The 17,675-nt window shown below is 32.0% G+C and overlaps 1 protein-coding gene across 1 annotated transcript; it reads left to right on the top strand.

The window, feature by feature from the left end:
• The first annotated feature begins 13,729 nt into the window (after positions 1-13,729).
• On the top strand, positions 13,730-14,603 carry LOC134241774 (uncharacterized). The gene is made up of 2 exons (XM_062723795.1): positions 13,730-14,080; positions 14,220-14,603. Exons 1-2 carry the CDS (start codon positions 13,730-13,732, stop codon positions 14,601-14,603), a joined length of 735 nt encoding a protein of 244 aa, XP_062579779.1.
• Positions 14,604-17,675: the final 3,072 nt, after the last annotated feature.

Genomic DNA, 17,675 nt, shown 5'->3' with positions numbered 1-17,675 from the left:
CTTGAATAATAAAACTCTCAACAGTTTAAATATTTGAATGAGAATTTTTTTTTTAATTTTGTATGTTCTCCCAACCGGTTAATAAAAAAATTAGAACATGTCGATAGCTTCATTGTCTCATAATAGGGGGTGGATGGCTGGCCCCTCCTTATTTTCCGAAGACAAGTTTGTTGGTATTAATCTATGATGGGAGTTTTGATAAATGACGAATATGTATATCGCAAAAAAGTCATGTTAGAATGATCATAGGTTGTACTGTATCTGTATCTATAGACCAATCATTAGTATATGAAAGAGGGGGTATTTGTTTCTATATTCGTAATGTATTATGACATTTTAAACATAAGAAGGGGTGGGGTGGCGGTCATAATACAACGTTTGTGATGAATGTCTTTGACAGTCACATAACAACGGTCATGAAATGGGGGGGGGGGGCGAGAAAAAATTTAGCTTACCTGAGAAAACTAGACTCAAAAAAGGGAAAGATTATTGTCTTTCAGAGAGAGAGAGAGAGAGAGAGAGAGAGAGAGAGAAAGAGAGGGCGGGGTCTAGGTTTCAACTTCTTTCATAGCACGAACATTACCCTCATATAACCTTATTTGTCTTCAATTACTTTGTATTTGATACGCAATGAGCAGATCGACTGATAATAAAAGCCCCCCCCCCCACTTCGTCGCCCGAGGAGCGTTGTATTATATTTCTCCAACCAATACCGAAAATATTCATTATAATAATATCCAAAATTTGTATTAGGTAATATCCGGAACAGCATATGCGAAATTTATAGCATATATGAAAAGAGGCCTATGGGTAACACTTCTTGTTTAATTATTTGTGTAAATTATCAGCTCATACACGGACTGCTGAGAAACAAGAAATTACCGCTGATACTTGCAAGGTCCAAAATCAAAAGCATCAAAACAAACTTTAAGTTAGGATGATCTTAGGACAGGTATTATGCTTTTCTAAAGTTAGGAAAAACTTAGGAAAGTTCTTAAATTTAGGAAAGCTTCGAGAAACTGACTTAAGACTAGGACATTTCCTAAGACGATCTTAGGACACACCATAGTCCTAAGATAGCTTCATGAACATGCCTGCTGGTCGAGAAAATAGGTTTTATTTAATTATTTTTGGAATTTCGTAAATCGCGCCCTAATGGATGATACGGCAGGTTCGGATTTTCGCTTCTACGTCCTCTACAGTATAAGATTGAGATGTGAAAATAATTTTATCGTAAAGAGCATTAAATTTCAAGCAGGATTAAATATTTTTTATCTTTAATAGACTCGCCTTAGAAGAACTGACAAGCGAAAGAGCAATAAATGATAATAAAATACGGCACGGGGTAGGGTTGGTATTTCGGCCACTGGCCTTTAAAAAATGCCGCTATACACACGATTTATTCTAAAAATGTTGCTGAATAATTGTTCTACAAGATAAAAATATAGTTTAAAGGTTTCCGAAGCTCTCCTGCGGGCATGCTATGGAAAGGTTCTTAGGAATAGTCTTAAGATATGACTTAAGAGGAATCTTAAGACAAAGTTTAGGATGGTCCTAAGACACTTCTTAAGATAGACATAGAAGCTCTCTTAGGAATGTCCTAGTTAGGGTAGACTTTGGAGACTTTTAAGATATTTCTTAAATATTCTAAAATAAAATGTTACCTGTATTAAAGATATAAATAACAATTTCGCGGACTTTGCCTGTTTTTATGCAAGATAAGAGATGAAGTATCATAAGAATAGTTTATTTTCATGACCCCCCCCCTCTCTCTCTCTCTCTCTCTCTCTCTCTCTCTCTCAGGTGATAGTGATTATGCAATTATGCCCATTGTGAAAAAGTATTGAATTCTTTTTATAAATACCATATCATACTGCACTAGTTGTTGGATAGCTATTTCCAAGTATATAAATTATTTTTTAAATACAAACGTGTATTTCTTTTTCTCAGAGAGTATCCCGTGAAAAAATCTCGTGCTATGTAGCGCTATTATTCTTATTCACTCATAGGCTTCGAATAAGATCCATTGAAGTTTCAGACTTCAAGGTACATATGTAACAGCAATGAGCAGAAAAAGGAACCAAAATTTGATTGAAATGGAGCTCCAAATACTTTTAGATAATGTGGAGAATAATAAGAATTATTTTAGTAACTATTCAAATGTTGTAACCAATATTTCCAAAAAAAAAAGAGTTTGGGAGGGGATTTGCGAAAAGGTGAATGCTGTGTCCTCGGGACACACTAGACTTAGAAGAACTTCGAAAGAAACGGTGCCAGTGACACGAAAAAGATCTCTCTCTCTCTCTCTCTCTGGAAAAGGAAGAGGCAGTCACGCTTACATGCATAAACTTTCTTTTTCATTTTTTTAAAAATAGGTTTTGTTTCTCTGCTGTCTTTATTATCTACACCGGCTAATACCAAGAAATGCAACAGATTGATGCAATACACAGGCATGAAATTCTGACCATGTATGTAATTAGATCTTTTAAGGTATCTCATATCCCTCCGTTTCGCCCCAATAAAAGCAACTGGTTGTACATGTATATATTTTTAAATTTTTTTGAAAGGGCTTGAAAAATCTTTTTCGATGAATCAATCTTTAAATGCATACATGTCAATCAGTGCAGGCACGTAGCATCGTTTTTGAAAGAGGGGGGGGGGGCAAAATTTTTTTTGAATTACCTGAAAAAATTGACAAGCAAAAAAAGGGGGGAGGGGGGAATTGCCCAATATCGAAAATCCTATTTCGTGGAAAGGGGGAGAGGCAAACTATTTTCATTGTCAACTTCTTTTAGTACTAATTTCTTAGAAATCAACACTACATTTACCTGATATCAATTGCATATAGTATATAGGGGGGGGGCAGCCTTTCAATGAACATTTCAAACAGAAAAAGTAATGTTGGGGAAAAAAGTGGGTCCCCTCCCCCACCCACCCCCTATACCCCACTGTTGCTACGTGCCTGTAATGAGTGCATTTTTTATTACCTGTTCTCTCTATTTTCATAGGCTTATGCATACATTCACACGGTACAATGCTCATAAATTGATTGAGTTCATTAAAGAAATCATAAATTTACAACAAATATTCGATTTACTTGCACAAAGAAATCATTCTTAGTTTTTTTCCTGACACCAACGCTTCTTAAAATCACCCAAGATATGACTTAAGACATGTCCGCATTCATCTTAAAGTTAGGACTAAGATTAGGAGGTCTCCTAAGATAGGATAGCTTCGATGGCCTCGCTTAAGACTAAGATGTGTCGTAAGACCGTCTTAAGATATGTCTTAGTCCTAAGATAGCTTCGTTAGCATGCCTGCTGATCTAGAAATTTGGTTTTATTTAATTATTTTTGGAATTTCGTAAATCGCGCTCTAACGGATGATACGACGGGTTCGGTTTTTCGCTTCTACGTCCTTAACGGTATAAGATTGAGATGTGAAAATAATTTTATCGTAAAGAGCATTAAATTTCAAGCAGGAATAAATATTTTTAATCTTTATTAACTCGCCTTAGAAGAACTGACAAGCGAAAGAGCAATAAATCATAATAAAATACGGCAGGGGGTAGGTTGGGTATTTCCGCCACTGGCCTTTTAAAAATGCCGCTATACACACGATTTATATCTCAAAATGTTGCTGAATAATTGTTCTACAAGATGAAAATATAGTTTAAAGGTTTCCGAAGTTCTCCTGGTCGAGAAATTACGTTTTATTTAATTATTTAGCTAAATTCGTAAATCGCGCTCTAGCGGAGGCTTATGGGGGTTCGGTTTTTCGCTTCTAGGTCCTATACGGAATCAGATGGAGATGTGAAAATAATTCTATTGTAAAGAGCATTAGATTTCAAGCAGGATAAATATTTTTTATCTTTATTAACTCGCCTTAGAAGAACTGACAAGCGAAAGAGCAATAAATGATAATAAAATACGGCAGGGGGTTGGGTTGGTATTTCGACCACTGGCCTTTTAAAAATGCCGCTATACACACGATATTCTTGTTGCTGAATAATTGTTCTACAAGATATAAATATATTTCAAAGGTTTCCGAAGTTCTCCTGGTCGAGAAAATAGGTTTTATTTAATTATTTTTGGAATTTCGTAAATCGCGCTCAAACGGATGATACGGCGGGTTCGGTTTTTCGCTTCTACAAGGGTATAAGATTGAGATGTGAAAATAATTTTATGATTTATTTCATAAATATTTTTAATCTTTATTAACTCGCCTTAGAAGAACTGACAAGCGAAAGAGCAATAAATGATAATAAAATACGGCAGGGGGTAGGGTGGGTATTTCCGCCACTGGCCTTTTAAAAATGCCGCTATACACACGTTTTATATCTTAAATGTTGCTGAATAATTGTTCTCCAAGATGAAAATATAGTTTCAAGGTTTCCGAAGCTCTCCTGATCGAGAAATTTGGTTTTATTTAATTATTTAGCTAAATTCGTAAATCGCGCTCTAGCGGAGGCTTATGGGGGTTCGGTTTTTCGCTTCTAGGTCCTATACGGAATCAGACCGAGATGTGAAAATAATTTTATCGTAAAGAGCATTAAATTTCAAGCAGGATTAATTATTTTTTATCTTTATTAACTCGCCTTAGAAGAACTGACAAGCGAAAGTCGAGAAATTAGGTTTTATTTAATTATTATTTGAATTTCGTAAATCGCGCTCTAGCGGGTTCGGTTTTTTTGCTTCTAGGTCCTATACGAAATGAGATAGAGATGTGGAAATAATTTTATCATAAAAAGCATTAAATTTTAAGGAAGATTAAATATTTTTTATCTTTATTCAAGCACCTGAAAAGAACTGAGAATAGAAAGAGCAATAAATAATAATAAAAGACGACAGGGGGTAGGGTTGGTATTGCGGCCGCTGGTTTTTTTTAAAAATGCAGCTATACAAAACATTTTTATTCCAAAATGTTGCTGAATAATTGTTCTACAATATGAAATTATATTATAAAGATTTCTGAAGCTCTGCTCGTCGAAAAATTAGGTTTTATTTAATTATTTTGGGGGTGTCGCCAAGCGCACTTTAGCAGTGGGTCACTGGGGGTCGATTTTTCGCTTATAGGTCCTTTTCAGTATAAGATAGAGACGTACAAATAATTTTATCATAAAGAACATTGAATTTCAAGCAAGATTGAATATTTTTATTATTATTTTTATTTACGTATACTTTATTATGTAATTTTAACTTTAATTAGTTTTACTTAATGTATTTTTTCATTTAAGAACTAAATCTTTTAATTTAAATGAAACTTTATTATAAAAATGTTGGAGAATGTAGAGTTTTTCAAAAAGTGGGTACTAGATGCCCATTTTTAAAATTATATCCTTAGATTCTCCAGAAATCCCAAATGGAAATAATTAATTAATATTAATTAATTAGGGAATTTCGAAAAGCGCGCCATAGCGCAAAGTTACGGGGTTCGGTTTTTCGCTTCTAGGTCCTTTACGGTACAATATAGAGACGTACAACTAATTTTATCGTAAAGAACATTAAATTTCAAGCAGGATTGAATATTTTTATTATTATTTTTATTGACGTATACTTAATTATGTAATTTTAACTTTAATTATTTTCAATTAATGTATTCTTTCATTTAAGAACTAAATCTTTTAATTTAAATGAAACTTTATTATAAAAATGTTGGAGAATGTAGAGTTTTTCAAAAAGTGGGTACTAGATGCCTATTTTTCAATTATATACCTTAGATTCTCCGAAATTCCCTAATGAAATTAATTAAATAATATTAATTAATTAGGGAATTTGGAAAAGCGCGCCATAGCGCAAAGTTACAGGGTTCGGTTTTTCGCTTCTAGGTCCTTTACGGTACAATATGGCAAGTACAACTAATTTTATCGTAAAGAACGTTAAATTTTAAGCAAGCTTGATTATTTTTATTATTATTTTTATTGACGTATACTTAATTATGTAATTTTAACTTTAATTATTTTCAATTAATGTATTCTTTCCTTTAAGAACTAAATCTTTTAATTTAAATGAAACTTTATTGTAAAAATGTTGGAGAATGTAGAGTTTTTCAAAAAGTGGGTACTAGATGCCCATTTTTCAATTATATACCTTAGATTCTCCGAAATTCCCTAATGAAATTAATTAAATAATATTAATTAATTAGGGAATTTCGAAAAGCGCGCCATAGCGCAAAGTTAGGGGGTTTGGTTTTTCGCTTCTAGGTCCTATAAGGTATAAGATAGAAACGTTAAAATAAATTTATCGTAAAGATCATTAAATTTCAAGCAGGATTAATTATTTTTTATCTTTATTAACTCGCCTTAGAAGAACTGACAAGCGAAAGAGCAGTAAATGATAATAAAATAGGGAAAGGGGTAGGGTTGGTATTTCGGCCACTGGCCTTTCAAAAAAGACCCAATGCACACGATTTATATCTCAAAATGTTGCTGAATAATTGTTCTACAAGATAAAAATATATTTTAAAGGTTTCTAAAGCTCTCCTGGTCGAGAAATTAGGTTTTATTTAATTATTTTTGGAATTTCGTAAATCGCGCTATAGGGGATGATACGGCGGGTTCGGTTTTTTGCTTCTAGGTCCTATACGAAATGAGATAGAGATGTGGAAATAATTTTATCGTAAAAAGCATTAAATTTTAAGGAAGATTAAATCTTTTTTATCTTTATTAAAGCACCTTAAAATAACTGAGAATCGAAAGAGCAATAAATAATAATAAAAGACGACAGGGGGTAGGGTTGGTATTTCGGCCGCTGGTTTTTTAGAAATGCAGTTATACAAAACATTTTTATTCCAAACTGTTGCTGAATAATTGTTCTACAATATGAAATTATATTATAAAGATTTCTGAAGCTCTGCTCGTCGAAAAATTAGGTTTTATTTAATTATTTTCGGGGTGTCGCCAAGCGCACTTTAGCAGTGGGTCACTGGGGGTCGATTTTTCGCTTATAGGTCCTTTTCAATATAAGATAGACACGTACAAATAATTTTATCATAAAGAACATTAAATTTCAAGCAAGATTGAATATTTTTATTATTATTTTTATTTACGTATACATAATTATGTAATTTTAACTTTAATTAGTTTCAATTAATGTATTCTTTCATTTAAGAACTAAATCTTTTAATTTAAATGAAACTTTATTATAAAAATGTTGGAGAATGTAGAGTTTTTTCAAAAAGTGGGTACTAGATGCCCATTTTTAAAATTATATCCTTAGATTCTCCAGAAATTCCAAATGGAAATAATTAATTAATATTAATTAATTAGGGAATTTCGAAAAGCGCGCCATAGCGCAAAGTTACGGGGTTCGGTTTTTCGCTTCTAGGTCCTTTACCGTACAATATAGAGACGTACAACTAATTTTATCGTAAGGAACATTAAATTTCATGCAGGATTGAATATTTTCATTATTATTTTTATTGACGTATACTTAATTATGTAATTTTAACTTTAATTATTTTCAATTAATGTATTCTTTCCTTTAAGAACTAAATCTTTTAATTTAAATGAAACTTTATTATAAAAATGTTGGAGAATGTAGAGTTTTTCAAAAAGTGGGTACTAGATGCCCATTTTTCAATTATATACCTTAGATTCTCCGAAATTCCCTAATGAAATTAATTAAATAATATTAATTAATTAGGGAATTTGGAAAAGCGCGCCATAGCGCAAAGTTACGGGGTTCGGTTTTTTGCTTCTAGGTCCTTTATGGTACAAGATGGAGACGTTTAAATAATTTTATCGTAAAGAACATTAAATTTCAAGCAGGATTTAATATTTTCATTATTATTTTCATTTAAGTATACTTAATTATGTAATTTTAACTTTTATTAGTTTCAATTAATGTTTTCTTTCATTTAAGAACAAAATCTTTTAATTTAATTGAAACTTTTTATAAAAATGTTGGAGAAAGTTAAATTTTTCAAAAGGTGGGTACTAGATGCCCATTTTTCAATTATATACCTTAGATTCTTTAAAAATCCCTAATGAAATTAATTAATTAATATTAATTAATTAAGGAATTTCGAAAAGCGCGCTCTGGCGGAGGGTTACAGGGGTTCGGTTTTTCGCTTCTAGGTCCTTTAAAGCATATGGTAGAGATGTGAAAATAATTTTATCGTAAAGAACATTAAACTTCAGGCATTATTGACTATTTTGTATTTTTATTAGAGGGCCTTAAAAGAACTGACAAGCGAAAGAGCAATAAATGATAATAAAAGACGACAGGTTTCCGAAGCTTTCAACGGCAAGAAAATATGTTTTATTTAATTAATTAAGTAAATTCGTTAAAAAAAAAATGCAGTTATATACACGATTTATAAAGTCAATTGATTTCTTTTATTCTATGATTATTTATTTATGTATTAATTAATTAATTCATTCATTCATTCATTTATTTTTTTTTTATTTATTTATTTATTAAGAACAATATTTAATGATAAAATTTTGATCGATTCGTGTTTTCTTTCTTTTTTAAAATTTAATTCATAAATATATATTTTCAATTATAAATTTACGAGAGCAACTTATTCATTTTTCAAATCAAATCAATTTTTTTTCATTTATCATTTATAAATTATATTTAGTCTAAGAATTTTAACATATTCCAGAAAAAAAAATCCAGGACTAACCATCAATCAAATTGCACACCTTTGTTCGCCTCGTATGATTGACAGGTCGCAAGCTTTTGATCTTTGAACAGGTAAATTTCATTGGTTAGTGACACCTGTCATACAGGTATATTACCTGTACTGGACGTCAGTTAACATGCACTACTGAACCTGTCAATCAAATTTCACACCTTTGTTCGCCTCCTATGATTGACAGGTCGCAAACTTTTGATCTATGAACAGGTAAATTCTATTGGTTGATAACACCTGTACTGTACAGGTGAATTACCTGTGCTGGACGTCAGTTAACATGCTCTACTGAACCTGCCAATAAAATTTCACACCTTTATTTGCCTCGTATGATTGACAGCTCGCAAGCTTTTGATCTATGAACAGGTAAATTCTATTGGTTGATAACACCTGTACAGTACAGGTAAATTACCTGTGCTAGACGTCAGTTAACATGCTCTACTGAACCTGTCAATCAAATTTCACACCTTTGTTCGCCTCGTATGATTGACAGGTCGCAAGCTTTTGATCTTCGAGGTAATTTACCTGTATGGTACAGGTGTCACTAACCAATGAAATTTACCTGTTCGAAGATCAAAATTTTGTGAACTGTCAATCAAACAACAGGTACACAAGTATAAATTTTGATTGACACGAATTTATGAATCATATTTGAATATTAGTATATAAAAATTTCATTAATTCATTTCATTTTTATTTACGAATACTTTATTGTGTACTCTTTTTATTGTATTTGGGCCTCAAATCTTCAGCATAAATATATTTAAAATTATCTATATTGCAAAATTTAAAAACAAAATCAATTAATTTAGATAAAAAGTTTTCATAACACACTGATACCAAAAATAATACCATATCTTAATTTTTAGTGTGCTTTAGCCTCAATAAGGAGTTTTTTGGGAATGCGTTAAAAAATTCTAGGTCCAAATTTCAAAGTTTTGAGGGCATAAAAATCTTAAAAGATGTCTTATGATAAAAGTGATTACATATTTTTCCTCGTCTCATTGAGACAAAGAAAATGATATAAAGCACATTAAGATAGCTCCACAAATAAAAATTTCATCCCTAAAAAGGAATTATTTCAATATGAAAATATTAAAATTCAGATAAAAACCCTAAAATGAAAAAAAGGTTTCTCGGTTCAATTTTTTTTATTTCTGACCCTATCTAAAAGTTGTATATATCCTTTTTTTCGTCTTTTCAAGACGAGAAAGAATATGTAATCAGGTTTTTTGTAGGATAGATAATAAAAATTTCATCCCCTAAACTCTTTCAATTTTGTGCAAAAAAAGTCTAAGTCCAAATTTAAAAGTTTTAAGGGCATAAAAATCTTAAAAGATGTCTTATTATAAAAGTGATTACATATTTTTCCTCGTCTCATTGAGACAAAGAAAATGATATAAGGCACATTAAGATAGCTCCACAAATAAAAATTTCATCCCCAAAAAGGAATTATTTCAATGTGGAAATTAAGGTCACAAGAAGTTCCTTAAAATTAAAAAGGTTTTAGGGGTCAATTTTTTTGTTTGCTATCCTATATTGATGTTCTATATATCATTTTTTTTGTCTTTTCAAGACGAGAAAGAATATGTAATCAGATTTTCTGTAGAGTATAATATAAAAATTTCAGCCCCTAAACTCCTTTAATTTGGACTTAGAAAATTTTCAGTGCGCTATTGAAAATGCTTTTTGGGGCTGATTTCTATAATTTTCCAACTATATAGATATACTTTACATATGATGTTCATCTTAAAAAGCAGAAATTGATTATACAAAAGATAATATAAAATCTTTATTTAAAGGGAGGTTTAGACCCTATGAGCCTTTTTTAGAGTGTGAAAAAAAATTCTAAGTCCAATTTCAGAGTTTTAGGGGCATAAAAATCTTAAAAGATGTCTTATGATAAAAGTGATTACATATTCTTCCTCGTCACATTGAGACAAAGAAAATGATATAAGGCACATTAAGATAGCTCCACAAATAAAAATTTCATCCCCAAAAAGGAATTATTTCAATGTGGAAATTAAGGTCACAAGAAGTTCCTTAAAATTAAAAAGGTTTTAGGGGTCAATTTTTTTGTTTGTTATCCTATATTGATGTTCTATATATCATTTTTTTTGTCTTTTCAAGACGAGAAAGAATATGTAATCAGATTTTCTGTAGAGTATATAATGAAAATTTCAGCCCCTAAACTCCTTTAATTTGGACTTAGAAAATTTTCAGTGCGCTATTGAAAATGCTTTTTGGGGCTGATTTCTATAATTTTCCAACTATATAGATATACTTTACATATGATGTTCATCTTAAAAAGCAGAAATTGATTATACAAAAAATAATATAAAATCTTTATTTAAAGGGAGGTTTAGACCCTATGAGCATTTTTTAGAGTGTGAAAAAAAATTCTAAGTCCAATTTCAGATTTTTAGGGGCATAAAAATCTTAAAAGATGTCTTATGATAAAAGTGATTACATATTCTTCCCCGTCACATTGAGACAAAGAAAATGATACAAGGCACATTAAGATAGCTCCACAAATAAAAATTTCATCCCCAAAAAGGAATTATTTCAATGTGGAAATTAAGGTCACAAGAAGTTCCTTAAAATTAAAAAGGTTTTAGGGGTCAATTTTTTTGTTTGTTATCCTATATTGATGTTCTATATATCATTTTTTTTGTCTTTTCAAGACGAGAAAGAATATGTAATCAGATTTTCTGTAGAGTATATAATGAAAATTTCAGCCCCTAAACTCCTTTAATTTGGACTTAGAAAATTTTCAGTGCGCTATTGAAAATGCTTTTTGGGGCTGATTTCTATAATTTTCCAACTATATAGATATACTTTACATATGATGTTCATCTTAAAAAGCAGAAATTGATTATACAAAAGATAATATAAAATCTTTATTTAAAGGGAGGTTTAGACCCTATGAGCATTTTTTAGAGTGTGAAAAAAAATTCTAAGTCCAATTTCAGAGTTTTAGGGGCATAAAAATCTTAAAAGATGTCTTATGATAAAAGTGATTACATATTCTTCTTCGTCACATTGAGACAAAGAAAATGATATAAGGCACATTAAGATAGCTCCACAAATAAAAATTTCATCCCCAAAAAGGAATTATTTCAATGTGGAAATTAAGGTCACAAGAAGTTCCTTAAAATTAAAAAGGTTTTAGGGGTCAATTTTTTTGTTTGTTATCCTATATTGATGTTCTATATATCATTTTTTTTGTCTTTTCAAGACGAGAAAGAATATGTAATAAGATTTTCTGTAGAGTATATAATGAAAATTTCAGCCCCTAAACTCCTTTAATTTGGACTTAGAAAATTTTCAGTGCGCTATTGAAAATGCTTTTTGGGGCTGATTTCTATAATTTTCCAACTATATAGATATACTTTACATATGATGTTCATCTTAAAAAGCAGAAATTGATTATACAAAAGATAATATAAAATCTTTATTTAAAGGGAGGTTTAGACCCTATGAGCATTTTTTAGAGTGTGAAAAAAAATTCTAAGTCCAATTTCAGAGTTTTAGGGGCATAAAAATCTTAAAAGATGTCTTATGATAAAAGTGATTACATATTCTTCCCCGTCACATTGAGACAAAGAAAATGATATAAGGCACATTAAGATAGCTCCACAAATAAAAATTTCATCCCCAAAAAGGAATTATTTCAATGTGGAAATTAAGGTCACAAGAAGTTCCTTAAAATTAAAAAGGTTTTAGGGGTCAATTTTTTGTTTGTTATCCTATATTGATGTTCTATACATCATTTTTTTTGTCTTTTCACCCTTAGATTTATGTAATCAGATTTTCTGTAGAGTATATAATAAAAATTTCAGCCCCTAAACTCCTTTTAATTTGGACTTAGACAAAGAAAATGATATAAAAAACATTTACCTAGCAGAAAAAATAAAGTTTAATACCGTTATGAGTATGTTTTTCCTACGCGACAAAAATTTCAAAGTCCAAAAATACTGGAAATAACTGCATAACATTTTTATTTTTAAAGACACAATAAATCTTATTACATATAATTGTTTGTCTCAATGAGACAAAGAAAATGATATAAAAAACTTTTACCTAGCTTAGAAAATAAAAATTTTACACCCTTATGAGTATGTTTTTCAAACGCGACAAAAATTTCTAAGTCCAAATAACAGTATTTAGCTTAGAAAATTTTTAATTTTTAAGATACAAATAATCTGATTACATATTCTTTTTTGTCTCAGTGATACAAAGAAAATGATATAAAGAACTTTGTTGTAGGTCAATAAATAATATATTTTTTACCAAAGTGGGTACTCAGTACCCACTTTTTCAGTGGGTACTCTGTGCCCGCGGTGTTAAATTTAAAGGGTTTTTTGAATGAATTTTTTTTATTTTCCAGCTTACAAGAGATCTGATTAGATTTAATTCTTTGTCTTTCAAAGACGAAGAAAATGATATAGAAAACTTTTACCTAGCTTAAAAAATAAAAGTTTTACATCCTTATAAGTATGTTTTTCATTCGCGACAAAATTTTCTAAGTCCAAAAATACTGGAAATAACTTCATAAAATTTTTATTTTTAAAGATACAATAATTTTTTTAAAATATAATTGTTGGTCTCAATGACACAAAGAAAATGGTATAAAGAACTTTGCACTAACTCAATAAATAAGAATTTTATAGCCAAAATACTTGTATTTTTGACTCCGCGTATGAATTTCCCGGACTTTCCAACCCGACTTGCGGACGAACCGGACGTCCTACCGAAAAAAAAATTATATATCTGTAATGTACTCGTCCATACCTATCCAACGACACCTCACACATTACGATATGACGACTTTAAAAATTCCCGGATTTTCAGTCCCGACCCCCCCTACAGTCCGGAGGGGTGGGGCCAGAGTTTCCGAAAGTATCCCAAAATGTTCCCCTAGTCGAGTACTATTGCTCCACACTCCGAGTTGGGATCTGGGACCCCCCTAAACGCTGCAAACAGGTGGTGGGTACTCAGTACCCACCGTTTTCAAAAGTGGGTACTGAGTGCCCAGTAGAGGTGGGCACTGAGTACCCACTTTGGCCTAAAGTCAAGCTCAGATGGCATGATAGAGAGAATGAATAGGACCATACAAGACATGCTGTCAAAGTACATAAAGAGTAATCAAAAGGACTGGGATCTACATTTGGATTACATAACCTTGGCCTATAATTCAACGCCTCATGAAAGTACTAGCGTATCACCTCATAAAATGGTATTTGGAAGAGAAATTAAACTACCACTTGACATTATGGCGAATAATGTAGTAGAAGAGAAGACGTTTGAGACAGATTTTGTGCGGAATTTGAAAGATAACTTGTGCCAGGCTCATGAATTTGCACGTAAATCCTTACAGAAATCTTCAGAAAGGCAGAAACAACAATATGATTTGAAAGTTAGAGAAAAGAGCTACGAAGTAGGTCAATTAGTGTGGAGAAACCAGAAAATAGTAACCCCAGGAAAAAAAAAAACAGAAAATATGTAGAAATTGGAACGGCCCCTGGGTAATAACAAAAAAAATTACTGAAGTACTCTACAAAATCCAACATAAAAAGGACTTACCGGGAGTTGTCGTCCACGGAGATAATTTAAAAGAATACAAAGGCGAAAAGAAAATTTATTGGTTCAATGGAAGAATTCAAGAAGAAAGTTTTCCTACAGAACTACCAAATTTGGATGCTTTTAAAGATGATGAACATTTGGAGAGAAATGAAATACAACCCAGGAATGGAAAAGAATGTACAGACGCCGAACCGGGGCCTAACGCTGACACTGAATTAAAATCGGACTCGGACGCCGAATTAGGATTAGGTAACGATGTCGAATTAGAATCCGAGTCGGAAGCTGAAGTGAGATCGAGTAGAGATACAGCGATTATTGTAAACAAAAATGCCACGAGGTTTGGAAGAAGTTTAAGAAAGCCTGAAAGATTATATTGAAGTTTATAAATTGTTATTTATTACTTATATATACATTTGAGAGAGACAATTTTAAAATTTTCGAATTTAAATTATTGCACTAACCGTCCGTCGTACATTTTGAAAAATGACGCAAGGTGTAAATCGGCTTGCATGGCGGTTACGCTTCAATTGCATTAGGCTAAGGAATCTATTTCGAAGGGAATATTTTGTGAAAGGCTACTTGTGATCAGTTATAGTGAACAGATTGTTGTCTGGGAATATTTTTTATTCGTGAAAAATGATAATCGATGCTGAAAAGACACAAGAAACACGTCCGAAGTTTGAAAATAAAAAGTTGGAGGAATTTCGGTCACCGGAAAGGAATAGATGGATCCGATGGATTGAGACACTTGTCCGAGCCAGTTTATTTTTAATTTGATCAAAAACATTCTACGGTTTCAATAACTAAGGCATACTTATCATAAAACACTGATAAACACGGAGACACTGGCGACAGCTTTACACTGAACTACGAAAACGCCGAGGTGTTTGGCAGCTGTTCATGGCATGATATGCAATATTTTTCAACAGATTAACACATTTATCGTGAGTAAAATTTAAAGACAAAATGAAGGTTTATCATGAAAATTTAACCAAAGGTTTTCCCTAAAAATAAGGATGCACATTAGAGACTGTGTGACAAAAGTGAAGAAAAATGTAAACACACGGTACTCGTTTGGCTCCTAGTTTTTTTCTATGTACACAGGTTGAATCGATAGCCCAAAAACTGTATGAAAAAAACTTGTTTACATTTTAAATAAAATAATTATCATTTTACTTGCTTATTTTGTTCATCTTTATACATGAAAAGCAAGTAGAGCAGGTCATTTTATGATTTATGTACACGTAGATATTATTGCGCCGTGTGATTAGGTCACGTATTGACCTCTGACCTCTGAAAAACTTCATACAGAATTGAAGATATTTTCTCTCTGTATGTTTATATAATGGAGAGATACCACAAATGTATATATTTCTACTTTATGTGCCATATTTTACGAGGGAGCACGAAAGCATTTAGTATGTTTAAAGTACAGGGCACCTGAATCTTACATTACCTGACAATTTGGATACAGCTGAAAGTAATTCATCAACAGCCCCAAGCTTTTCAATATATTTATGCTCAAGTTCAGGATCCATGGAACATGTTTTGACTTCCTTCACAGACTCCTGGTAGACAGTAGACGTCCCAAGATCTCTTTCCAATTCTACAACGATATCCCAGATGTTCCGCCATTCTTGGTTAAAGTCTGAATCGGAAAGTGATATATCGGCAGAATGACCATAGTATTTGTTCCGAAGAAGACGAATCCTTTCGATATTGGCGGCAACACTTCTATCGGCAGGGTCTGGATTCTCTCCCCAACCCTTAGAATGTGGAGGTATTTTACAGACATTTCTTAAAATTGTATACAGTAAAGATATATCCAGGTCTGAGTAGTCTCCCCTATACTGATTTGTCGGTGTGGGGAAAATGATGTCATTTTGTGATGGAATTAGAGGGTTTCGTTTTCTGTTTTTCTTTAGATCGTCAGTCCATTGTTTCACTTCTTTAGATAAATCAGACGGTGGAATTTTCTTTTTAAGAATATCACGTAACACATCCGTACAGGGTCCCAGAACGAGCCTCGCCAGTCTCGCGGTGTTTGTGGTCTCTGGTGTTGATTTGTACTTGGATAACGACATATTATATAGTTGTGTGGAATCTATATAATAACCCGATTCATCTCAAGGTGTTTCTCTATATAAGATAAAAGACATTTTATTGCATCATAATATTCTAAATTCTAAATAAATAAGACCTGTTTATGCTTATGCAACCAAATAATTGGAATTTTGTGGAAAGTCAAAAGGGCAAGACTCTGTATAAATATTGCTCGATCATACTCAGAACGAAACTTGACCTAGATATTTTTATGATTAATCTCATTTCAGTATATGAACTTCTGCGATGAAAATGAACATACACTGTTGTTGATATAGATGCACAGAAAGAAAGATTGACAAACTGACGACCAACAGACAGCTGCAAGCAATATGCCCTCCCTTCTTTGAAGTGGGGAATAAAATAGTTGATTCGATTGGTATTATCAATATTGAGTTATTTATCTTTTTAGCTTGTGTTCATATGAGATTTGGAGATAGCAAACAGATTGAGAAATCAAGCTAATAAGTCATGTGAACAATACTAGGGGGTGTCAGAAAAAACATTGACCATTTAACATCAAAGTAGTGCAGGAGTGGGTTACTGTCATTGTCAAAAAATCTGTAGACATTTTAGTGGTAGTTTGCATCAGAAAGTCAATCAGAATTCAGACAAAGAACATGTATATGTTTAAGGTAAAAATAACTAAAAATCTGAGGCCCATTGGCCACCTCGCTCACCTAAGGAGCTTTGACCATGCTGTTGTTTACCATGCAGATTCCCCCCTTGTTATATGTATTGTGACCCCATCCTACCCCAAGGCTCATAACTTGGACAATTTAAAATTTACACTATGGATGCCTCTACATAAGTTTCAGCTTTTCTGGCCCAGCGGTTCTTGAGAAGAAGACTTTAAAAGATTATATATATATATATATATATATTTTTATGCAAAACTTTGATTCCCTATTGTAGCCATGTCCTACCCCAGGGGTCAAGATTTGAACAATTTAAATTTACACTCCCCAGGATGCTTCGACATAAGTTTCAGCTTTACTGGCCTAGTGGTTCTTGAGAAGAAGTTTTTTAAAGATTTTTCATTTATATTTCTATGTAAAACCTTGTCTCCCTATTGTGGCCCCGTTCTACCCCTGGGGTCATGATTTGAACAATTTAGAATCTACACTATCCCTACCTGCTTCCACATAAGTTTCAGTTTTTTTAGGCCCAGTGGTTCTTGGAGAGATTTTTTTAATGACTCTACCCTATTTTTGTCTTTTCTTGATTATCACCACTTGTTAAGAAACTTCATTTTATTAATCTCTTCACCTAAGGATGCTTTATACAAAGTTTGGTCAAAATTGGCTCAATGGTTCTTGAGAAGAATTTAAAAAATATGAAAAGTT

Source organism: Saccostrea cucullata, unplaced genomic scaffold (genome assembly GCF_032062105.1).
Source record: "Saccostrea cucullata isolate Sc308-1 unplaced genomic scaffold, CSIRO_AGI_Scuc_v1 ctg2992, whole genome shotgun sequence".
In the NCBI taxonomy this organism is placed as follows: Eukaryota; Metazoa; Mollusca; class Bivalvia; order Ostreida; family Ostreidae; genus Saccostrea; species Saccostrea cuccullata.
The sequence above is the reverse complement of the archived record's forward strand: the minus strand, read 5'-3'. Positions and strand labels throughout refer to the sequence as shown.

Bases quoted from the DNA above. Each gene is read 5' to 3' on its own strand.
- LOC134241774 (XM_062723795.1), top strand. From the start codon at position 13,730: ATGATAGAGAGAATGAATAGGACCATACAAGACATGCTGTCAAAGTAC. The intron at 14,081-14,219 runs GTAGGTCAATTA...CAACATAAAAAG, and splicing joins TTAGAGAAAAGAGCTACGAA to GACTTACCGGGAGTTGTCGT.